General features: G+C 29.9%; 4 protein-coding genes and 1 long non-coding RNA gene across 6 annotated transcripts in view; 4 read left to right on the forward strand and 1 right to left on the reverse strand.

Annotated features, from left to right (window-relative positions):
• Window positions 1-162: 162 nt before the first annotated feature.
• On the forward strand, window positions 163-1,379 carry LOC145306416 (astacin-like metalloprotease toxin 5). The gene is made up of 3 exons (XM_080148511.1): window positions 163-490; window positions 801-940; window positions 1,075-1,379. The coding sequence occupies exons 1-3, from the start codon at window positions 282-284 to the stop codon at window positions 1,377-1,379; spliced, it is 654 nt and encodes a 217-aa protein (XP_080004637.1). The 5' UTR covers window positions 163-281.
• Window positions 1,380-1,598: 219 nt separating this feature from the next.
• Window positions 1,599-3,536, forward strand: LOC145305610 (uncharacterized). Its single transcript, XR_013874638.1, has 2 exons — window positions 1,599-1,733; window positions 3,091-3,536. It is a non-coding gene; the product is annotated as an uncharacterized LOC145305610 (long non-coding RNA).
• An 8,372-nt stretch (window positions 3,537-11,908) lies between these two features.
• Window positions 11,909-13,720, forward strand: LOC145305611 (uncharacterized). The gene is made up of 7 exons (XM_080147293.1): window positions 11,909-12,003; window positions 12,139-12,191; window positions 12,328-12,398; window positions 12,535-12,589; window positions 12,720-12,772; window positions 12,869-13,223; window positions 13,495-13,720. The coding sequence occupies exons 1-7, from the start codon at window positions 12,001-12,003 to the stop codon at window positions 13,685-13,687; spliced, it is 783 nt and encodes a 260-aa protein (XP_080003419.1). The 5' UTR covers window positions 11,909-12,000; the 3' UTR covers window positions 13,688-13,720.
• Window positions 13,721-13,935: 215 nt separating this feature from the next.
• LOC145305725 (astacin-like metalloprotease toxin 2) lies at window positions 13,936-16,328 on the forward strand. Its single transcript, XM_080147460.1, has 5 exons — window positions 13,936-14,208; window positions 14,493-14,632; window positions 14,775-14,971; window positions 15,294-15,425; window positions 15,971-16,328. The coding sequence occupies exons 1-5, from the start codon at window positions 14,000-14,002 to the stop codon at window positions 16,253-16,255; spliced, it is 963 nt and encodes a 320-aa protein (XP_080003586.1). The 5' UTR covers window positions 13,936-13,999; the 3' UTR covers window positions 16,256-16,328.
• Window positions 16,329-17,125: 797 nt separating this feature from the next.
• bt (projectin protein bent) overlaps window positions 17,126-21,142 on the reverse strand; it is a 28,476-nt gene continuing 24,459 nt past the window's right edge. For both annotated transcript variants that reach the window (XM_080147463.1, XM_080147462.1), the window contains exons 12-18: window positions 20,753-20,832; window positions 20,345-20,437; window positions 19,867-20,005; window positions 19,583-19,731; window positions 19,118-19,284; window positions 18,856-18,993; window positions 17,126-18,392 (exon numbers count right to left, since the gene is read on the reverse strand). In XM_080147463.1, coding sequence (XP_080003589.1) covers window positions 18,260-18,392; window positions 18,856-18,993; window positions 19,118-19,284; window positions 19,583-19,731; window positions 19,867-20,005; window positions 20,345-20,437; window positions 20,753-20,832 — 899 coding nt within the window. In that variant the 3' untranslated portion in view covers window positions 17,126-18,259. The remainder of the gene's footprint in view (window positions 18,393-18,855; window positions 18,994-19,117; window positions 19,285-19,582; window positions 19,732-19,866; window positions 20,006-20,344; window positions 20,438-20,752; window positions 20,833-21,142) is intronic.

A 21,142-nucleotide genomic window follows, 5' to 3' on the forward strand; every position in this document is an offset into this window, starting at 1 on the left:
AAGTTTATATCCTTATGTATAAGTGTAGAGTTTGATAGGCTCCCATAGAATAAAAAAGGTGTATTAAGTATTATTCACACACATTCTCATCATAATGTTTGGTAAATAAGTCTGCAGCTTTGAAATGAAGGTTCAAAGTTGATTTATTGCAGGACACTTGGACAATACTAAAAAAGATTACTGAAATTCTATGGTTGTACTCATTCCAACATCTCATACTTTAAACTTTGAATCTTTTACTTTAGAGGAAAAAACCAGACAAAGAAAATAGAATATTGGGAATGGAAAACCCTGATAACTTTGAAGGGGACATCATACTGACTTCATATCAGAGAAATTCTTACAAGAATAGGTATGTGGTATTAGACCAACAAAAATGGCTGAATGGTGTTGTTTATGTGACTGTGGACGAGAATGCTAAATTTGCACAAGACAAAATATACCTTATCAAGCAAGCGATACAGAGAATAGAGGATGTTTCCTGTGTTAAGTAAAAGTTTTTAGTAGCACAGCTCCTCTATAACTAATGTTGTCCACTGACTTCACATCAATTCGGTGATTTTTCTAGATTATTTTTATACAGTCTAAAGTGTGCTAGTTTATTTTTGTCTTGTAAGATCTCAGAAAAGCTAGATCAGTCAGTCTTATATTTTCTGAGAAGCTTATTATTGGCTCTTAAAAGGTTATACAATACAGTTACTGGCCCTTAATACGCCCACATAATTTTAAATAATAACAAATATACAATGGGAGGCCAATCCTCTGGTAAGTAATAAACAACAATTGATTATTGATTCAAGGTTCAAATGGGAGAAACCTTCTACTGGTGGGCATGTGAAAATCACAACCAACTTTAATGGCCAACCTGAATGTTCCTCTGGAGTGGGATACCAAGCCAAGGAACAGACTTTAGTACTTTCTGATGGCTGCTGGGCACTTGGTAAACTAACCTTTTTTGCAATTGATGATCCTTTACACAACTTTTAAACTTGACTTTAAGGTTCACTAAGTAGCTAACTTATCAAACACCTACCATGAATCTACTGCTTTTATATCATGTTTACTAAAATTCAGGAACTATCATGCATGAGTTGCTCCACACTCTTGGCTTTTGGCATGAACAATCCAGACCAGACAGGGACCACTATATAAAAATTAACGAAGAAAACATTGAGACTAACCAAAAGCACAATTTTGAAAAGAAGGAGGGACAGACACAAAATGCTCCATATGATACATGTTCTATAATGCACTATGAGAGCAATGCATTCAGGAATCAAGTTTTATACATGATTTTAGATATTTTTTTTGTATTTGTCAAGCCTGCTTCCTGCCAAACAACTAAGCACAGAGCAAGGATTATAACATTTATAGAATAATAAGTCCTACATAACCTTGTCTAATAAATTATCAAAAAGCTCTCAAAAGCATGTTCATGTGCTAATACTTTCTAGTTTACCCGCATTTCTCTTGATGTATGCTACCTTAACATTATTTGGTATTAGCTATTCCTGATTATTCAAAGAACCAAGGCTGTAAAATAACTTCAAGTTTATAAAATTAATATTTACTTGTTAATATATTCAACTTGATTCACTTTTAGCTCCAATGGAGAGCCAACAATAGTGATTAAACAAGACCCTGGTTATCCAAATATATGTCCAAATTTTGGTAATAGAAAATATCTGTCAAATTATGATATCAGACAGATCAATACTTTATACCAGTGCAAGGTAATGATGTTGTTTGGAATAAAATCCATTAAGATATATACAGCATGACCCTTAAAAAAGTATATTTTAGGGATTTGAGCCTTTGTTTCTTGATGCATTTAAAAGGTGCATATGCACTAGTTCTCTATACATTTCCACACAAGAATATGTGTTAAAAAATATTTTTTATATTGATTAAAATTGGAGATTTTTAACCCAAAGTTTGGAAAAGGTGCTCAGGAAACTCGATATTGCTAAATGTCACTTTTTTTATTAGTTCATGTTTACAAAATGCCTTTTAGTGAAGAAAATTGAAACATTTGATGTGAAAGTTGGAATTTTTAAAAGGAATACATCATTTCATACTTGAAAAATTATCTTTCGTATAAAGTTACTTTTCCTCAGTAACTTTTATAAAATTTTGGCTCTGAAAATCTCTGTTAAATGATGTAAAATTAACAATTTTCATATATTCTGGTGTGGATATGTATAGAAAACAAGGATGACAACATCCATAAGTAGCGAAGCACAAACAATTAAATAAGAATTTAGATATTAGTTGTCAAAAGCATGTATATTAGGAAAAAAATCACGAAACCTATTCAACATTTGTTTTTAATTTCTTAATATTTATATTTTAGTACTATAACTAACAGACTGACAGTCAAAGTAAATTACATACTGGATGCTCAAAACAACAGGAAATTTTATTTTGATATTTTTAACTACAAAAATTTAAATAAACGGATCATAAACACTAAAGATATGAGGAAAAATGTGAAAAATATGAAAATAGCCAAAAACCTGCAAAAGGCAGTCTGACCGCCATTGATGTTTTTTTGAAACACAGGAAATTTAATTTTGATATCTATAACTGAATAACTTCGGAAATCAGGCCATAAACACCAAAGGTATGGAGAAAAATGTGAAAAATACAAAAATAGCCTAAAACCTGCCTAAAGGCAGTCTGACCGTCATAGTTGTTTTCTAGAAACGACAGGAAATTTAATTTTGATACTATAACTGAAAAAATTTTGGAAATCGGACCATAAACACCAAAGATATAGAGAAAAATGTGAAAAATACAAAAATAGCCTAAAACCTGCTAAAAACCGATCCTACCGCCATTGATGTTTTATAGTTAATTGTGCTCCTTGATAATAGGAATGTTGTCAAAAAATTTCAGCCTTTTATCTTTAATAGGAGCCGAGAAAATCACGTTTCCCCCAAACTAAGACAGACGGACAGACGGACATTTCAAATTATAGAGTAGCTTCGCTACTAAAAAGGACATACGTAAAAAATACACCAAGTATTAAGGTCCAGAAATGCTAAAACAACTTTTTTACTGTACAATGCTGTATTATTGAACTTTCAGGGGTATCCCCAAATAAATGATGAGGAAAGACAACCCAATGTGAACAAATGTACTGACAAAAACACTGGATGCCATGATATGATGCTGAAAGGAGAGTGTTGGAATAAAAGAGACTGGATGATGGAAAATTGTGCCCAAACATGCAAACTTTGTACTTTATTAGAGAATGATAAGAATTAAGGCAACAAATATAAAAAAGTATAATAACAAAGAAAAAAATGAAATTATTATAATTCAAATAGAGTTAATAATTATGATGTTAATTACTAAATCAATTTACATTATGCAAATGATTTTATTATTAATGTATCTTTTAGTGGAATTATGATTAGATTTTTATAGTGTAACATATTATACAAATACTTATTATATGGTTGTAATTTGATTATAAATAAAATTTATTGCAGAAAGATTATATTTATAAAATAAAAAATAAAGAAATCAAAGATTGTTCTGTTTGATTTTTATCTTTATCTGAATTATTGGGTATTTATGTTATTTGAAATACTAGCATCTTTACCCCAAGCAACTACAGACTGAAAGGGGAAGAGGAAAAAAGTATAATACTAAATATTAGAGAATTGTGTGTGCATAAAGAACTGCGTATATTTTTAAATTTTAAAAATGCTTGGCTTGTGTTAATAGTAGAAAAATGTTGGGCATACCGTAAGAACCGCTATTAACTTTTTGGATCATGGAAAGAAAACAAAGTCATTCCTAAATTAGGACAGAAGTCACCTTCCTAGGAAGGACATAAGTAGCCTTCCTTAAGTGAGAATTTGTTAGATGAAGGGCATAATATGCCTCCCTTAACAAAGATTTTGCAAGATTGAGGACATAAGTAGCCTTCCTTCACCTCACAAAACCTAGCTATTTGATCCTTTACATAGCAAAATCTTGCATAAAATTGGTTTTTGGTCCATCACATAGCAAAATATTGGAAAACTTAGCTTTTTTGTCCTTCACATAGCAAATTCTTGCAAAACATAGCAAATTCTTACAAAACATAGCAAATTCTTGCAAAACATAGCCAATTCTTACAAAACTTAGCAAATTCTTGCAAAACATAGCAAATTCTTACAAAACATAGCAAATTCTTAGAAAACTTAGCTTTTCTGTCCTTCACATAGCAAATTCTTGCAAAACATAGCAAATTCTTACAAAACATAGCAAATTTTTACAAAACATAGCAAATTCTTGCAAAACATAGCAAATTCTTGCAAAACATAGCAAATTCTTGCAAAACATAGCAAATTCTTGGAAAAATTTGCTTTTTTGTCCTTCACATAGCAAATTCTTGCAAAACATAGCAAATTCTTACAAAACATAGCAAATTCTTACAAAACATAGCAAATTCTTGTGTTTTGTGAGGTTTTGCTATGTGAAGGACAGAAAAGCTAAGTTTTGCAAGATTAAGGACATAAGCAGCCTTCCTAATGTAAGAATTTGTCAGACAAAGGACATAAGTCACCTCCCTTAAGTTATATTTTGTTAGATGAAGGACATAAGTAGCCTTCCTTAGATCAATTTCCAGTGACTTCTGTCCTAATTAGGAATGACTTTGTTTTCTTTCCATGATCCAACTTTTTTTTTTTAAATATAAGAACAGTTCCTGTGATACAAATAATCTAGGAGCTAGGTGGTAAAATTTCAAAAAGCAAGTCAAGTTTTAAGTCAGTTAGGACATTTTACCACGTGGGTCCCTAACTATATGTAGCAGAGAAATTGTTCTTATATTTCCAAAAATAGACTTCATAGCAGTATGCATAACATTTTTCTACTATTAACACAAGCCGTGCAATTTGAATTTTAAAAATTTTTTTGCTCACCCTTTATCTAGGTTAATATAAAAGATCATAAAAAATTAAATAATAATATAAACCAAAACAGTTCTTGATTTTTTTGATGATAGGTACCTAGTCATTTTTATTAAGCTGAAACTTGTGAGGAGAGACTGAAATCATCTAAAAATTGGAATTATGAAAAAGAATGAAAAAAATTAATTACAGGTCAATATTCTCTATGAAAATCACATTACATTTTCTTGCAGTGTGGCAGTACTGATAAAAAATAGAATAAGGAGGAATAGAAGTGAAAACCTTAAATATTTCTGGGAAATTTGAAGGAATCTTTGACTTGCGCAGTAAAGACAATAATGCTAAAGTACAAATCACACTGACTAATTGGACAAAATTAAAAAAGTTTAAATTGTATCAAAATCTAATAGATACTGTTAAATATTTGTTTTAAGCCTTTAAAATTTAGTTCTGTAAGATTTGACTTTAAATAAATTGCTATCATTTACAGTGGATAGTAGGTACTCTTTAACCCTTAAAATATTGGTGTCATACTAAGAAGACCACCACTGAACACACCTCAAGTGGAGGTGGTTCCAGCATTGGATGCTTTGTCGTTTTAGACAAAGATTAAAAGTTACTTTTAATGTACACCTTGTTTTGATAAGTATGATTGACCACATTTATAATTTTTAAGGGTCAGCTAAATGGGTATTTTAAAGTGATCGCGAATTTAATTTTTCAAAATGGATTTTCGTTTACCTTTTTTTATATTTTAAGTAATTTTCAAAGAATTATGCCTTAAAAGTTCAATTAAGTTAGAAAAAAATCAGTTTAAAATGCCAAGAGTATTTCCACATGAAAATAATGTTAAAATCTGAGCAAGAATTAAAATAAGAGAAAATAAGCCATTTCTTCGCTTGCAGATAAAAACAAAAAAATTGATACTTAGAAAATATTTTTGTAATATATCTCTATTAATATTTATCTTTGAACTTTCTCTAAAATGTAATGAAAAAGTTTGGTTTATTTTATAAAATCATTAACCAACTACCGCTCTGTTTATGCAGGTATAGTGACAAAAGAAAAATTGATTAAATCTGTAGAAAGAATGATATTTAAGAATTGAAATGTTTAAATAGAATAAACAAATATCATTTGCTGCACATATTCAGCATAAATATAGCAGTCTTTATATAATATTTACATAAAAATAAGCATTTTATCATCGTAAAATAATCTTCTAATGTGTCGAATTTAATTAAATACCTGTATTATACACACACACACACACTCACTCACTTACATTGGCCATTCATGTTTCCCTCTTCCATTCTCCATCCCCCCTCCTTATCTTTCGTTGGTATAAATGGTACCAACGGATTTTGTTAAGTTGAAGTATAGAAACCAAACATTACTGAATATTGTAAAAGTTGCAGTCCCTTCAGTGTATTTTAAGTTGTAAGTTTGGACCAGTATGGGAAAATTTCAATAGCTATAAAAAGTAAATAATTTCATTCCCATAACTGAAAAAACCTGTTGTATTATTTCAATTTTTGTATAGGTTTATTGCTTACTGACTTGATTTATTACCTCAGGAACCATCTTTACATTGTGTTTAGGATTAAGATAAAAGCCTTGCTTTAATTAATGTACATCCATAAATAACAGATTAATATTAAAAGAATTTAATTTGTGTGCTCTTTATCTTATTCCATGTTTTGAAGTATTAAACAATCAAGTTCTGTGGAGTCCATATGTATGTTTGTGTGTGTGTGTGTGTGTATTTGATTTAACCTGGCTGTACTCAGAAAATGCTTATAGCAAAATTAATTCATGTTTTAAAGATTGTTTCTTTTAAATATCTTTTATAGATTTTAGTTAATCAATCAAATATAATCTTAGCAAGAATTTTACCCCAAAATAAAAAAACCATAATATCTAAAAACTTTCTCAATCTATAGTAAAAACTTTAAAATCCCCCAATTATGTGGGGGCCTAATCGTATTTTTAGCTCTGCAGTATGATTAAGCTTTTTTAGCAAGTAGTAAATTTTGAGATAGGATGAGGGTGCTATCGACAACTATAAATCAGCTGACCTTATACCCATATTTGGTAATATATTTTCGATTATTGGTAGAAATCGTTTAATCTCCCCGTAAAAAGAAATTACAAACTTTTTTGGTTAGTTTTATATGTATGTAACAAAAGAATTTATTCTACTCTAAATTTGCAAGTAAACTTCAACAAAAAGATTGTTATTTGTCGATTTTGATAGGTTTTAAGATATGTACAATAAAACTCAAAATACAACGACGTTTTCAAGAGAATAAATTCGTTTTTTTAAAGTTTGATTTATTTTCAAATGGGATGTATTTAAAGTGATCGCGAATTTAATTTTTCAAAATGCATTTTCGTTTACCTTTTTTTATATTTTAAGTAATTTTCAAAGAATTATGCCTTAAAAGTTCAGTTAAGTTAGAAAAAAATCAGTTTAAAATGCAGAGAGTGTTTCCACATGAAAATAATGTTAAAATCTGAGCATCAATTAAACTAAGAGATAATAAGTTATTTCTTCGCTTGCAGATAAAAACAAAAAAATTGATACTTAGAAAATATTTTTGTAATATATCTCTTTTAATATTTATCTTTGAACTTTCTCTAAAATGTAATGAAAAAGTTTGGTTTATTTTAAAAAATCATTAACCAAATACCGCTTTGTTTATGCAGGTATAGTGACAAAAGAAAAATTGATTAAATCTGTAGAAAGCATGATATTTAAGAATTAAAATGTTTAAATAGAATAAACAAATATCATTTGCTGCTCATATTCAGCATAAAATATAGCAGTCTTTCTATAGTATTTACATAAAAAAAAGCATTTTATCATCGTAAAATAATCTCGTAATGTGTCGAATTTAATTATATATCTGTCATTATACACACACACACACACACACACACACACTCATTCACTTACCTTGGGCATTCATGTTTCCCTTTTCCATTCTCCGTCCCCCTCCTTATCTTTTGTGGTACAAATGGTACCAACGGATTTTGTTAAGTTGAAGTATAGAAACCAAACATTACTAAATATTGTAAAAGTCGCAGTCCCTTCAGTGTATTTTAAGTTGTAAGTTTGGACCAGTACGGGAAAATTTCAATAGCTATAAAAAGTAAATAATTTTATTCCCATAACTGAAAAAACATGTTATTTTATTTCAATTTTTGTATAGGTTTATTGGTAACTGACTTGATTTATTACCTCAGGAACCATCTTTACATTGTGTTTAGGATTAAGATAAAAGCCTTGCTTTAATTAATGTACATCCATGAATAACAGATTAATATTAAAAGAATATAATTTGTGTTGTCTCTTTATCTTATTCCATGTTTTGAAGTATTAAACAATCAAGTTCTGTGGAGTCCTATGTATGTTTGTGTGTGTGTGTATTTGATTTAACCTGGCTGTGCTGTATTCAGAAAACGCTTATAGCAAATTAATTCATGTTTCAAAGATTGTTTCTTTTAAATATCTTTTATAGATTTTAGTTAATTAATCAAATATAATCTAAGCAAGAATTTTACCCCAAAATAAAAAAAACCATAATAGCTAAAAACTTTCTCAATCTATAGTAAAATCCCCCAATTATGTGGGGGCCTAATCGTATTTTTAGCTCTGCAGTATGTTGAAGCTTTTTTAGCAAGTAGTAAATATTGAGATAGGATGAGGGTGCTATGTTACACAATCGACAACTATAAATCAGCTGACCTTATACCCATATTTGGTAATATCTTTTCGATTTTCGGTAAAAATTGACCCCCCCCTCTATCTCGGCTTCTGTTACAGATAAAGACGTAAAATTTTTTTCTGGTGGTTCATGTGTATTTTTAGAGAAAATTACTTTTTCTAGTCATAGCGATCAGGCCGCTCCTTAGCCGCTTTTTAGCGGCCAGCCACTAAATTTTAAAACAGCTGTAGAGCGGCCAATTTTGCAGCTAGGATGACCAAATTTTAGGACGAACTTTTATTTTTCATAACAAAAAAATTACTTTTTCTGATCATCGCCAAAAAACGGCAAATAACGAAACCGCCATCTTCGGCGGTTACGGCGGTAAAACGGCGGTTGGCGGCGCCAAATAATATTTTTATCTGTTAATTATTGCTCAAGGATTTACCAAAAAAATTTATAGGTCTCTAGCTGTAATAGAAGCCACAATATTCATGATATATGTCTGTAGTAAAAGCCGGACAAAAATCGGTCATAAAGTCGGTCAGGGTGCGGTCAAACGGTCATAACACCACTTTTCTCATTCACCAAAAAAATTTTAGGTTTCTACCTTATATACAAAGTCATAATGTAGAAATTAAGATTTATTTAGAATTGTTTTTAATTTTTGTGCTACCCAACTGACTTTGACTGGACACCATGACCGACATAGACCAGATATCCTAATAAAATCAACTCTTGCCGACGTATAATTACTAAACTTAAAAAGTCATGAAGTCACAACTCTCTATCTTACCTACAAAAAAAATGACATTGAAAAAATAGAGGGAGGGGGTCAATATGCCCCCCCCCCCCCCGATCTGTAAGGGTTAAGACTTAATTCTCAAAATAGTACTCTTAAAAAACATTAATCAGTGACATATATCAACTTTTTCCCAGCTTCGTGAACATTTTAATCCAATTTGAATAGGGTAAAGAAACACTCGGCTACAAGGCTTTTAGTAAATCATTGCAAAAGAAAATTTTGAATATTTTTTCAGAATAATTACTTAAATCATGTGATTTACTAACAGCCTTATAGCCGTTTTGGTCTTTCAAATGTTCCAATTTTAATTCAGGCTAGCCAGGCAGAATCTTCTACCTGGATTATAATCTATACTTTATCTTCTTTGTGATAAAAACATTTAAGATTTTGACATTTTTTTTTGTTTTACATGGCACATGGGCATATGTGGTATTAAGGGTATAAACCACCTAAGACTATAAGGTTGTCAATTTTTGTATTTTTATAAAATATATCTAAACAGTTTTTAGTAGCGAAGCTACTCTATAATTCACTTTGTCCGTCCGTCAGTCAGTCAGTCAGTCCGTCAGTCCGTCAGTCCGTCAGTCCGTAACGCTATGGGGGAAATGGGATTTACTCAGCTCCTATAAAAGATAGAATGCTGAAATTTTTTGACAACATTCCCATTATTAAGGAGCACAATTGACTATAAAACATCATTTGCGGTCGGACCGATTTTTAGCAGGTTTTAGGCTATTTTTATATTTTTCACATTTTTCTCTATATCTTCAGTGTTTATGGTCCGATTTTCAAAATTTTTTCAGTTACAGATATCAAAATTAAATTTCCTGTCGTTTAAAGAAACAATCATGAAGGCCAGACTGCCTTTTTAGCAGGTTTTAGGCTATTTTTATATTTTTCACATTTTTTTCCATATCTTCAGTGTATGGTCCGATTTTCAAAAATTTTTCAGTTATAGATATCAAAATTAAATTTCCCGTCTTTTAAAGAAGACAACCATGACGGCCAGACTGCCTTTTCAGCAGGTTTTAGGCTGTTTTTTTTATATTTTTAACATTTTTCTCCATATCTTCAGTGTTTATAGTCCGATTTTCAAAATTTTTTCAGTTGTAGATATCAAAATTAAATTTCCCGTCTTTAAAGGAAATAACCATGACGGCCAGACTGCCTTTTTGGCAGGTTTTAGGCTATTTATAAATATATTTAACACTTTTTTCCATATCTTCAGTGTATATGGTCCGATTTTCCAAATTTTTTAAGTTTTTAAGGATTTAAAAATTAATTTTTTTGTCGTTTCAAGAAAACAACCATGGCGGCCAGACTGCCTTTTATCAGGTTTTTGGCTATTTTTATATGTTTTACATATTTCCCAAGATCTTTGTTTATTTTGATCCAATTTTCAAACTTTTATGGGATATCAGTATCAAAATAATTTTTCCCATTGTTATGAGCATCTTTAATATAATTTACTTTGACCATCGTCATCATACAAAATAAAACAAGGTTTCATATTTATCTTATCCAATAAATCTATTCTTGATTTTAGTAAAAACCTTTTAAATCTACCTGTACGTATTCCCATCTACGATTTTTTGTGCTTCGCTACTTATGGATGTTGTCATCCTTGTTTTTATATTTGATATCTAAAATATACTTTTTGTTGGACACCCTGTAAAACAAAAGTTTCAGTTTCATTTTAGTGTATAAAATTTATTTTGCTACCTACCTTCATGGATAGCTATATATTTACACGTCGAGGGACTCTGAAACTTTTTTCTACCCTCCTGAAGCCTTGAACCACCCAACAGACATAATATAGAATATTACTAAAATTGGAGATGTAGTGCAGAAAAGTGGCCCACTTGTCAAATAATGCACAAATTGCATAAAACTAGCTTTATTTTTAACAAGCTAAAAAGTGAGGCAAAAAGTCTTGATAATGGTTCTAGAATAAAGGCTATTTAATTATTGTGAAAAATGACATAGTCTTTATTTGAAAATATGAAAAAATATGTATCAGATAAGTATTTAAGAGTTTTCTCAATTGCATTGTTGAATATTCTTGTCAATTTGTTGACATTATATTCAAATCAATTAATATGTAAATAATAAATATCTTTTAATAAATTAGTTTATTCAAATAAAGATCATATTTCCTAAATTGTGCAAAGAAAAGTTTTAGCAAGAAGAATTTATATATAAAAGGACATACTTAAATTTGAGTGGTATTTTTAATCTTCATTTTAATCATATGTACCTAAGCAACCATAATTTTATCTAAGAATTTGTATTGCTTAAGAATAGTAATTAACAATTTTCAACAATAGCCTATTAGTTCAAAAATTATTAAAATCTTAAGCTCCAACAAAAAAATTTACTACTTTATATAATAAAAAAATATATTAAAAAAAGAAATTATGAATTAATTCATACAAAATTTTGAGTAAGTTCTAATAATATTATTCACAGAAATTAATAAACTAAATAGTTTAATTTCTTTTGATAAACAAATCAGTCATAACAAGAAACATTATACAGATGTTGTTTAAATCATCAATTTAAATAAAACAATATAATTATGGTAAGTTAAAAGAAAAAAAGTTGATGATTGTATAGATAAAGGATGATTACTAACTTAATAAAAATATACAATAACTTACTATTATTCCTTACTAAAACTTCTTAAATAGATTTTAATTCTAGTTTCTTGATATAGGTACTAGCAATTAAACTGCTTTCTATCCTTACTATATTTGTTTTAGATATAAGGTAATCATACAGAAATTATTTGTAATATTCAAGATATTTAAAATTAATTGGAAATACTAGAACAATGTATATGACTTAGTTGTGTTCTTTATAAATATTTAATTCATAAAAGCTACATATATATTTTATTTTAAAGTACCATAAGATGTCAAATTACAACTAACCCATCAATAATTGGAGTACTGAATTTTGTCAAATCTCTTGAAAGTAATAGTTTTAATGTAACCATGAATCTATATATAATTACAATATATATTCTTTTATAATCTTTATTATTATTGTTATTTTTTAAAAAACTATACAATAGTTAAACAAAAGTTTTACATTTGTTTATCAATTTCAGAAAAACTCGAAAAAAGTGCTAAACCTCCAAATGGTTTATTTCCTACAAATAATGGGTATTTTTTACTTACTCCCTCATATAATTATAAAATTATCATCTTTGTTTAAATATTCTCTAAAAAGCCAAACAAACTCTAACTTTTAAAAATTTGGAATCCAATTTGTAATAATCAAGAAATTTTACAGGTTTCCACCTGATCAATTACAAAATCTAAATTCAAATCAAGATTATTATTCAGGTCAAAATTTTAAAATAGAAAAATCTATTTTTTTTTGTAGAAAACTAGATAAAACCTTTAAAACAAGTTTTATTTTAAAAAAAAGTTATAATTTAGATTATGACCCAGATGTTTTTTCTCAAAGTAATAGAGGCTTAATTGATGGACTGATAAAAGAAGGTTCTAATGGTTTATTTGACATCATGGACACTCTATTAGAGAAACAAGATAAAAGACCCATAAGGAAGCATAAAAAGATGATTAAAAAGAGAAAACAGAAAAGAAAACCAAATATTCATTCACAGAAGTCAAAGCCAAGGAGGAAGAAAATTAAAGTTAATCTTACTGAGAAAGACTTGATTCCCTATGCTTATGAATCTAGTTTAGAACAAGATTCAGAGGAATACAATAATAAAGATTCAGTTGAAGTTATGACACTTGAAGAAAAAATGAGAAGAAAGAAACTAAGAAGGTAATACAAAGCAATTCTTTTCTACATAAGTGTGTGTTCCCAGCTTAATACATAGCTCTTAGATAGTAGAGAATTGTCCAAATTATATGATCTCTTTTACAATCATGAATAATTTTTAAATTTGTACATACATTTTAAACATGTTTTTGAATAGCCTTATAACACATCGGAATTGATTTTTGGACATGTATTTAAAAAAAATTTAATTTAACACATTTAATTTTCTAATACATAAAAAAGGAAAAGGACTGTACAATCAACTAAATTATAGGAAACCAAAGAAACTAAAAGTTCCCAATAGATCCATCAACTCCACCAAACAAGTTCTCAATAAAGTTGCTGATCACTTGGTTGGACAAGTTCATGGAGCAGTAAGGGACTTTGCAGCTAAATTTAATGAAGAAGAACTTCTCAAGACTTCCCATAAAATCCTGAACAAATATATCAATAATCTTGAGGAATAAAGATTAGATTATGATTGATTTTAAATACTTTTGTTTATGAAAGGTTTCTAAAGTTGTGATAAGTTTTTCCTACACATTGAAATAGATAATTTTAAGCAGGACACCTGCCATACCCATCTCAATGTTTGTTAAATAAGTCTTCTTTGGAATGCAGGTTTAAAGTTGATTTATGAATCCAATACAAGACACTTGGAAAGTTCTAAAAATGTTACTGAATTTCATGGTTGTATCTCATTCCAACAACTTATACCTTAAACTTCAAATCTTTTACTTTAGAGGAAAAAACCAGGCGATGAAGATAGAATTTTGGGAATGGAAAACCCTGATAACTTTGAAGGGGACATCATACTGACTCCATCTCAGAGAAAATCTTATGAGAATAAGTATGTGGTTGTGGATCAACAAAAATGGCTTAATGGTGTTGTTTATGTGACTGTGGACGAGAATGCTGGATTTGCACAAGACAAAATAGACCTTATCAAGCAAGCGATACAGAGAATAGAGGATGTGTCCTGTGTTAAGTAAAAGTTTTTAGTATCACAGCCACTCCATAACTAATGTTGTTCTACTGTCTGCTCATCAATTTTTTTTTTATACAAATTAAAGTGTGTTAGTTTAGATATGTCTTGAAAGAACTCTGAAAGCTAGAGCAGTCAGCTTTTCTGGGAAGCTTATTATTGTTTCTAAAAGGTTATACAATATAGTTACTAGCCCTTGATTCTCCCACTTAATTTTAAATAAAACAAATATGCAATGGGAGGCCAATCCTCTGGTACTAATTAAGAATAATTGATTTATATTTAAGGTTCAAATGGGAGAAACCTACTACTGGTGGACATGTGAAAATCACAACCAACTTTAATGGCCAAACTGAATGTTCGTCTAGTGTTGGATACCAAGCTAGGGAACAAAATTTTGTACTCACTGATGGCTGCTGGGAAGTTGGTAAATAATCTAATTGTTTCAAAAAGACTAACCTAAACCCTTACACAACTTTTAAACTAGACTTCAAGGTCTACTAAGTAGCTAACTTATCAAACACCTATCATGAATTTACTGCTTTTATATCTTGTTTACTAAAATTTAGGAACTATCATGCATGAGTTGCTCCACACTCTTGGCTTTTGGCATGAACAATCCAGACCAGACAGGGACTACCATATAAAAATTAATGAAGATAACATTATGCCCAACCACGAGAACAATTTTGCCAAGCAGGAGGGGCAGACACAAAGCGCTCCATATGATACATGTTCTATAATGCACTATGATAGCAATGCATTCAGGAATCAAGTTTTATACATGATTTTAGATATTTTTTTGTATTTGTCAAGCCTGCTTCCTGCCAAACAACTAAGCACAGAGCAAGGATTATAACATTTATAGAATAATAAGTCCTACATAGCCTTGTCTAATAACTAATAGGAAGCTCACAAAGCATGTTCACGAGCTAAAACTTTCTAGTTTACTCGCATTTCTCTTGATGTATGCTACCTTAACATTATTTGGTATTAGCTATTCCTGATTATTCAAAGAACCACTGTAAAATAACTTCAGGTTTATAGAATTAATATTTACTTTTGTGTATTCAACTTGATCCACATTTAGCTCCAATGGAGAGCCAACAATAGTGATTAAACAAGACCCTGGTTATCCAAATACATGTCCAAATTTGGGTAATAGAAAATATCTGTCAAATTATGATATCAGACAGATCAATACTTTATACCAGTGCAAGGTAATGATGCTGTATATACAGCATGACCCATAAAAAAGTATATTGATGGGATTTGAGCCCTTGTTTCTTTTAAAAGGTGCATATGCACTTGTTCTCTTTACATTTCCACACAAGAATATATATAAAAAAATATTTTTTATATTGATTAAAATTGGAGATTTTTAACCCAAAGTTTGGAAAATGTGCTCAGGAAACTCGATATTGCTAAATGTCACTGTTTTAATAAGTTCGTGTTTCCAAAATGCCTTTTAGTGAAGAAAATGGAAACATTTGATATAAAAGTTGGAATTTTAAAAGAAATATATCATTTCACACTTGAAAAATCATTTTTTGTATAAAGTTACTTTTCCTCAGTTATTTTTCTAAAATTTTGGCTTTGAAAATCTTTGTTAAATGATGTAAAATTAACAATTTTCATATATTGTGGTGTGAATATGTAAAGAGAACAAGGACAACTGCTACTTTTCAAAATACACCAAGTATTAAGGTCTAGAAATGCTAAAACAATTATTTTACTGTAAAATGCTGTACTATTGTTATTTTAGGGGTATCCCCAAATAAATGATGAGGAAAGACAACCCAATGTGAACACATGTACTGACAAAAGCAATGAATGCCATGATATGATGCTGAAAGGAGATTGTTGGAATAACAGGGACTGGGTAATGGAAAATTGTGCCCACACATGCAAACTTTGTACTTTATTAGAGAATAGTAAGAATGGAGGCAACAAATATAAAGAAAAAGATGATTCTAAATATGATAACAAAGAAAAAAAGAAAAATTATTATAATTCAAATAGATTCAGTTATTATGATGTTGATTACTAATCTAATTTTCATTGTGCAAAGGATTTTTATTTAATGTATTTTAATTGAATTATAATACATTTGTAAATCATAACTATGCTTTCCTTTTATTCTAATTTTCTTGGGTTTCTTGGGTCCTATTTAAGATATAAGGCTGAATTTTAAGACTTTCATTTGATTGTTATTTTTTTAAAGAAAACGTGATTATCTTGACTTTTATTATTTATAAAGCTAAGAAATTTTGTAGCAATTCATATCACCTGTGCGCATCCAGTATAAACACTATCATTTCCGTTATTCTGTGATGTATACTTTTGGAATAATTTTGTAGGGTGTATGTGATTGTTTGTCCATCTTTCTGCTTGTGCAGATATTAGAGTCATTTTTACAGTGGAGCCCAATCACTTGAATAAGTCTAAAGTTAGCTTTTTGCAAATATTCTTATGACTGCCAACTCTACTTTGTCAGTCTATGACTTTACTTGATATCTTGCTAAATGGTTGTATATATCTGTGCTTCGCTACTTATGGATGTTGTCATTCTTTACTATCTTTATCTTACCATGTCAAAGCTACCACCTTGACTTACTTTTTTGATGCACCACATATAGACAAAATTGTCTTTGTTAAACAACCATCCTATATATAAAGTAGTAATCTTTTTTATGTCTGTAGTGAAGGATCTCGCTAAAGGCTGAACCTATATGGTCATCCTCTACAGTGAGGCTTCTTATAAGTCCTGGGATGGTTTAGGCTTATTTTTTTTTTTATAAATAAGTCTGAATATGCCCTTCCATATCCCTTTTAATATAGATCCCCTAGATGCTAGGGGCGCAGCCGCTAGTGAACTAATAATAGAATATAAAAATAAAAATAATAAAGAAATGCTTCATTTTAAAAATGTAAAATTGCTGTATTTCCAAAAAATTGTCGCTTCATCATTTTACAATCTTTCATTCAATATACATTCTTACACACAATCATACAATCATTCTCATACTATATTAGGATATATATAAAAAAGATCCTAACACAAATAAAATAATAATATAAACAAAAAATATTTTTTCACAAATCAACATAAACTTTAACAATAATTTCTAATTGATCAAGTAAATAAAATTAAAATATTTTGGTTTTCATTGCGGTTTTGATGTTAAATTTTAAGAAAATTTATTTGACCAAAAAGAAATTATATTATAACATTAAAAATTAAATACTAAAAGAATAAATGATAGCTCTCCTTTTTTTTACAAATTTTTGTTGAAAGACTTAAAAGCTTCACCAAAAAAATTTTTGGGGTGCATAAAAACTTTTAAATGTCTCAACAGTTACAATATTTGATATATGCGTTTTGTTACAGTTTTAATTTAATTAGACAAGTACATTGATTATATAGTTTTATAATATTAAGCAACCACCAGGAGATTTATGCATTTATAAAGCATAATATTTAAGACAGTGATATTCAAGATGAGGGAATTTTGAAGATGTTGATTAAGGCTATGTGGCATGTTCATAAGTCAGGCATTTTTTGGAGTGTTGTCAAGTTTAGGGGGCAGGAATTAACAAGATCGATGCAGGATTATATATTGAGCATTTTTATCCAAATTAGTGGAATGCCTTGGTGCTAAAACTTACACTCTCTCTTCACTAATTTATATTTTATATATATTATAAGTGTATTGTTTTTAATATAGTTATTATTATTTAGTTAGATAAACATTTATTTTTAACAGTTTGTTAACTTTTTCACTTTTTTTTAGTTCATAAATATAATTTATTCATTTATATTCAATTCCATTCCAATAGGCTTGTTCAAAATATTAATTCTTGCAATTTTCATTCATCATATTTATCAATAAATTGTTTCATTAATCAAATCCATTTAGCAATATCATAATCCATTTTCTTTGCTTGAAAATCATGTGGTTCAAACTTCATTAAAGTTTTTTAGAAAGTTATTTTCATTTTTGTTTGTGATACTGTTACTTGTTTAATAGCTCTATATGAGGTGTATGATGACTTAGAAAACATTGAGACTGAAGGCAGCTTTAGCTTCTCCCTTGTTGTTAGTGGTGATGAGTGCATACTGTCCAGCATCCGCCTGGCTACATTCCAGAATGTCCAGTCCTATCTTTCCACCCTGGTTTCGCATTCTATAAAAGTATAAGTTTATTAGTTTGTCATAAGATACTTATATCTTTTATTTATAACACATTTTTGTAACAATTCTAGCTAGCTATCAACCTATCTTTAAAGGTTTTAATCTAAGATCCAATTAGAAATGTAAAGTTACATTCATTATTTCAAGAGGATTAAAGAACATTGTAGAGGGTTCAGAGAGGGTGTAGTGCTATTGCATGATTACAGTTTCATGGGTAAATACTAAATAGTTCATGTCCTGTCCACCCACAAAAATGCTAGGAATGTTTTCAACAATACAGGACACCTGACATACTCAGGAGAGCCTTAGGTAATAATGAGGGACTTTCAGTAAGAAATGTAAGTCTGTAATCTTATGCTGAAGAATACATTATAAACATAGCTTATCCCAAAAAGCATTTCTTGCTTACCAATACCATAATTTACACTTTTTTCTATTCGTAAATAGTTTCCAACCTGTATTTCATGCTTTGTTCTTTCATCTCTTTTCCATCCTTCATCCAGGCGATGGTGGTAGGGGCACTGTCCAACTCAGCCTCAAATGATGCTGAACCACCCTTGTCAACTGTCAGGGAGCTGGGGAACTTCTTAAACCTAAATGTTAATAAATTATATCTCTAATAAATTGCAATAATATGAAACTTAAGGATAGTTACTAACCATTCTTATCAATTTACTACAATATTTTATCTTTTTTGCTAAAGGAAAAAAAACTTACACTGGGTTAAGAACAGGTTCTCCAGGAATATTGACCTCCAGGCTGGCAGAGGAATAGCACTCTCCTGAATCATTGAATGCCTCACAGGTGTAAGTGCCTCTGTCTTCAGGGAATACCTCCAGGATGATCAGGCTGTACTGGTTGCCAGATACTTTGTATTCAAAGTCCTAAAACAATGAAAATAAGTTGTCTAAATCTAATATATATAATATCATGGCAATCAACCCATCCAAAAAGGTACTTCATAATACTGTATCTGTCTGTATCTGTAAGCTCATAAATTTTGTGATAACCTCTTTAGTAGTTAGATTTCTATCTACTTTTTAACCATCTATTAAGCAAAACTTGCTTTCTAATCTACTTTAATTCATCTTCATATCTTTTCTTTGATACATCATTTTATCAATCTATTATTTGATCCTTCTACTCATCTATCACTATACAATTAAATAAATCTATTAATACCTTGCTTGGTTTGATCTCCTTCTCATTATGCAGCCAGACAACATCAAACTTGTCAGTGCCGCCAATCTTAGCGGTCAACACCACCTTGTCCCCGTCCTCAACAATCTGAGACTTGATGTGGTCCATCACCTTGGGGTGCTTGGAGGATCCTTTGAAATATGATTCTAATGATAATTAGGCACAATACAATTCAATACATAAGAATAGAATGTTTGCTTGGATTCAGAAATGAATTTTAACTGTTAAACATTTCTTGATAGTTTTAATTAAAACTGAAAATTTACCTATTCCATTAGACAAGCCGGCGGCTCCGTTGGTAACTTTCTTTTCCATGGGAAGGATGACGACCTTTGAGGATGTCTCTACGCTTCCCTTGGTGTTTGTGGCTCTACAAGTGTACCTTCCCGCATCTTCAGGGAAAACCTACAATTTTATAAAAAAAACATTTACTAGATATTCCAAAATCTTTCTTATAAACTGGTTTTCTATAAATCTAATAATTCATCACTTATCCGATCAGCTTTTCATTAACTGTCTGACTGTTTTATTTGTTAGGTCTTAATTCATTTATCTGTTCAACAGTGTATCTATCCATCTCTGTATATGTTTATATTTCTATCTATATTTAGATTTGTATTTAGTACCTATCAATGTATCTATTCTATCTTTATCTATCTAACAATCTATATAATTATCTAGGTATCTAAATATTTATCTATCTAACTATCTTTCTTCTTATATATATCTCTTATTTTCGCTTACCTCATTGATAAGAACCGTAGCTGTTCCATTCTTATATTTGACCTCCATAATCTCGGATGAGCTGATAGATTTACCGTCCTTAGTCCAGGTTACCTGTAATTGAAATATTTAATTTAGAGGATTTTTCAACCTGGAAATTGCCAGCAAGTTATTTTACATCAGCTATATTGGTTGTTTCTTGTGGTCTAAAGTCTCGATGTTCATTGTTTGAGGGGTATTGCAAAGGTTACAAATGATATAGAATCTAAAGCCAACCAGCCCTCTGATTGTACAACTTTTGTCAAAAAAATTGTAGTTGAGCCTTCTTATGTCAAGACTTTCTAGCCTTACTTATAGAAAGCACATAATCTAGTGCAACCATTTTCATGGCTCATGTCGTACGTTATATGGAAAAACTGAATGGCTCACCTGTGGGTCTGGATCTCCTTTAACCTGGACGGACAACTCCATCCTGCTGCCATCCTTAATCTCCAGAGTTGGTTTCAAACCTAAGAGAAAAAGAGTGAAAATAATAGTCAAACACTTTGTTTATGTCAATGTGTCACAAATTTAACCATTTTGTTAAAGATTTACACCAATAAAAAAAGAAATATTTTTTTCCTAAACAATTGCATTTAAACAATACATTTATAAGTAAATATGCATAATCCAGACGACTACCTGGCCCAAGTGGTGTATACCTAACCTTTTCGTTTGTTAGCAAATTGCTTTAAGTTCTCTTGTAGGGACTTTGCTGTTTTTATTTCCGAGACGCCTTTGGCTGATTTCAAAGACCCAATACATAATTTGGACAAGGTC

This window comes from Acartia tonsa, chromosome 14, assembly GCF_053477335.1.
Source record: "Acartia tonsa isolate MP-2025a chromosome 14, ASM5347733v1, whole genome shotgun sequence".
Lineage (NCBI taxonomy): Eukaryota > Metazoa > Arthropoda > Copepoda > Calanoida > Acartiidae > Acartia > Acartia tonsa.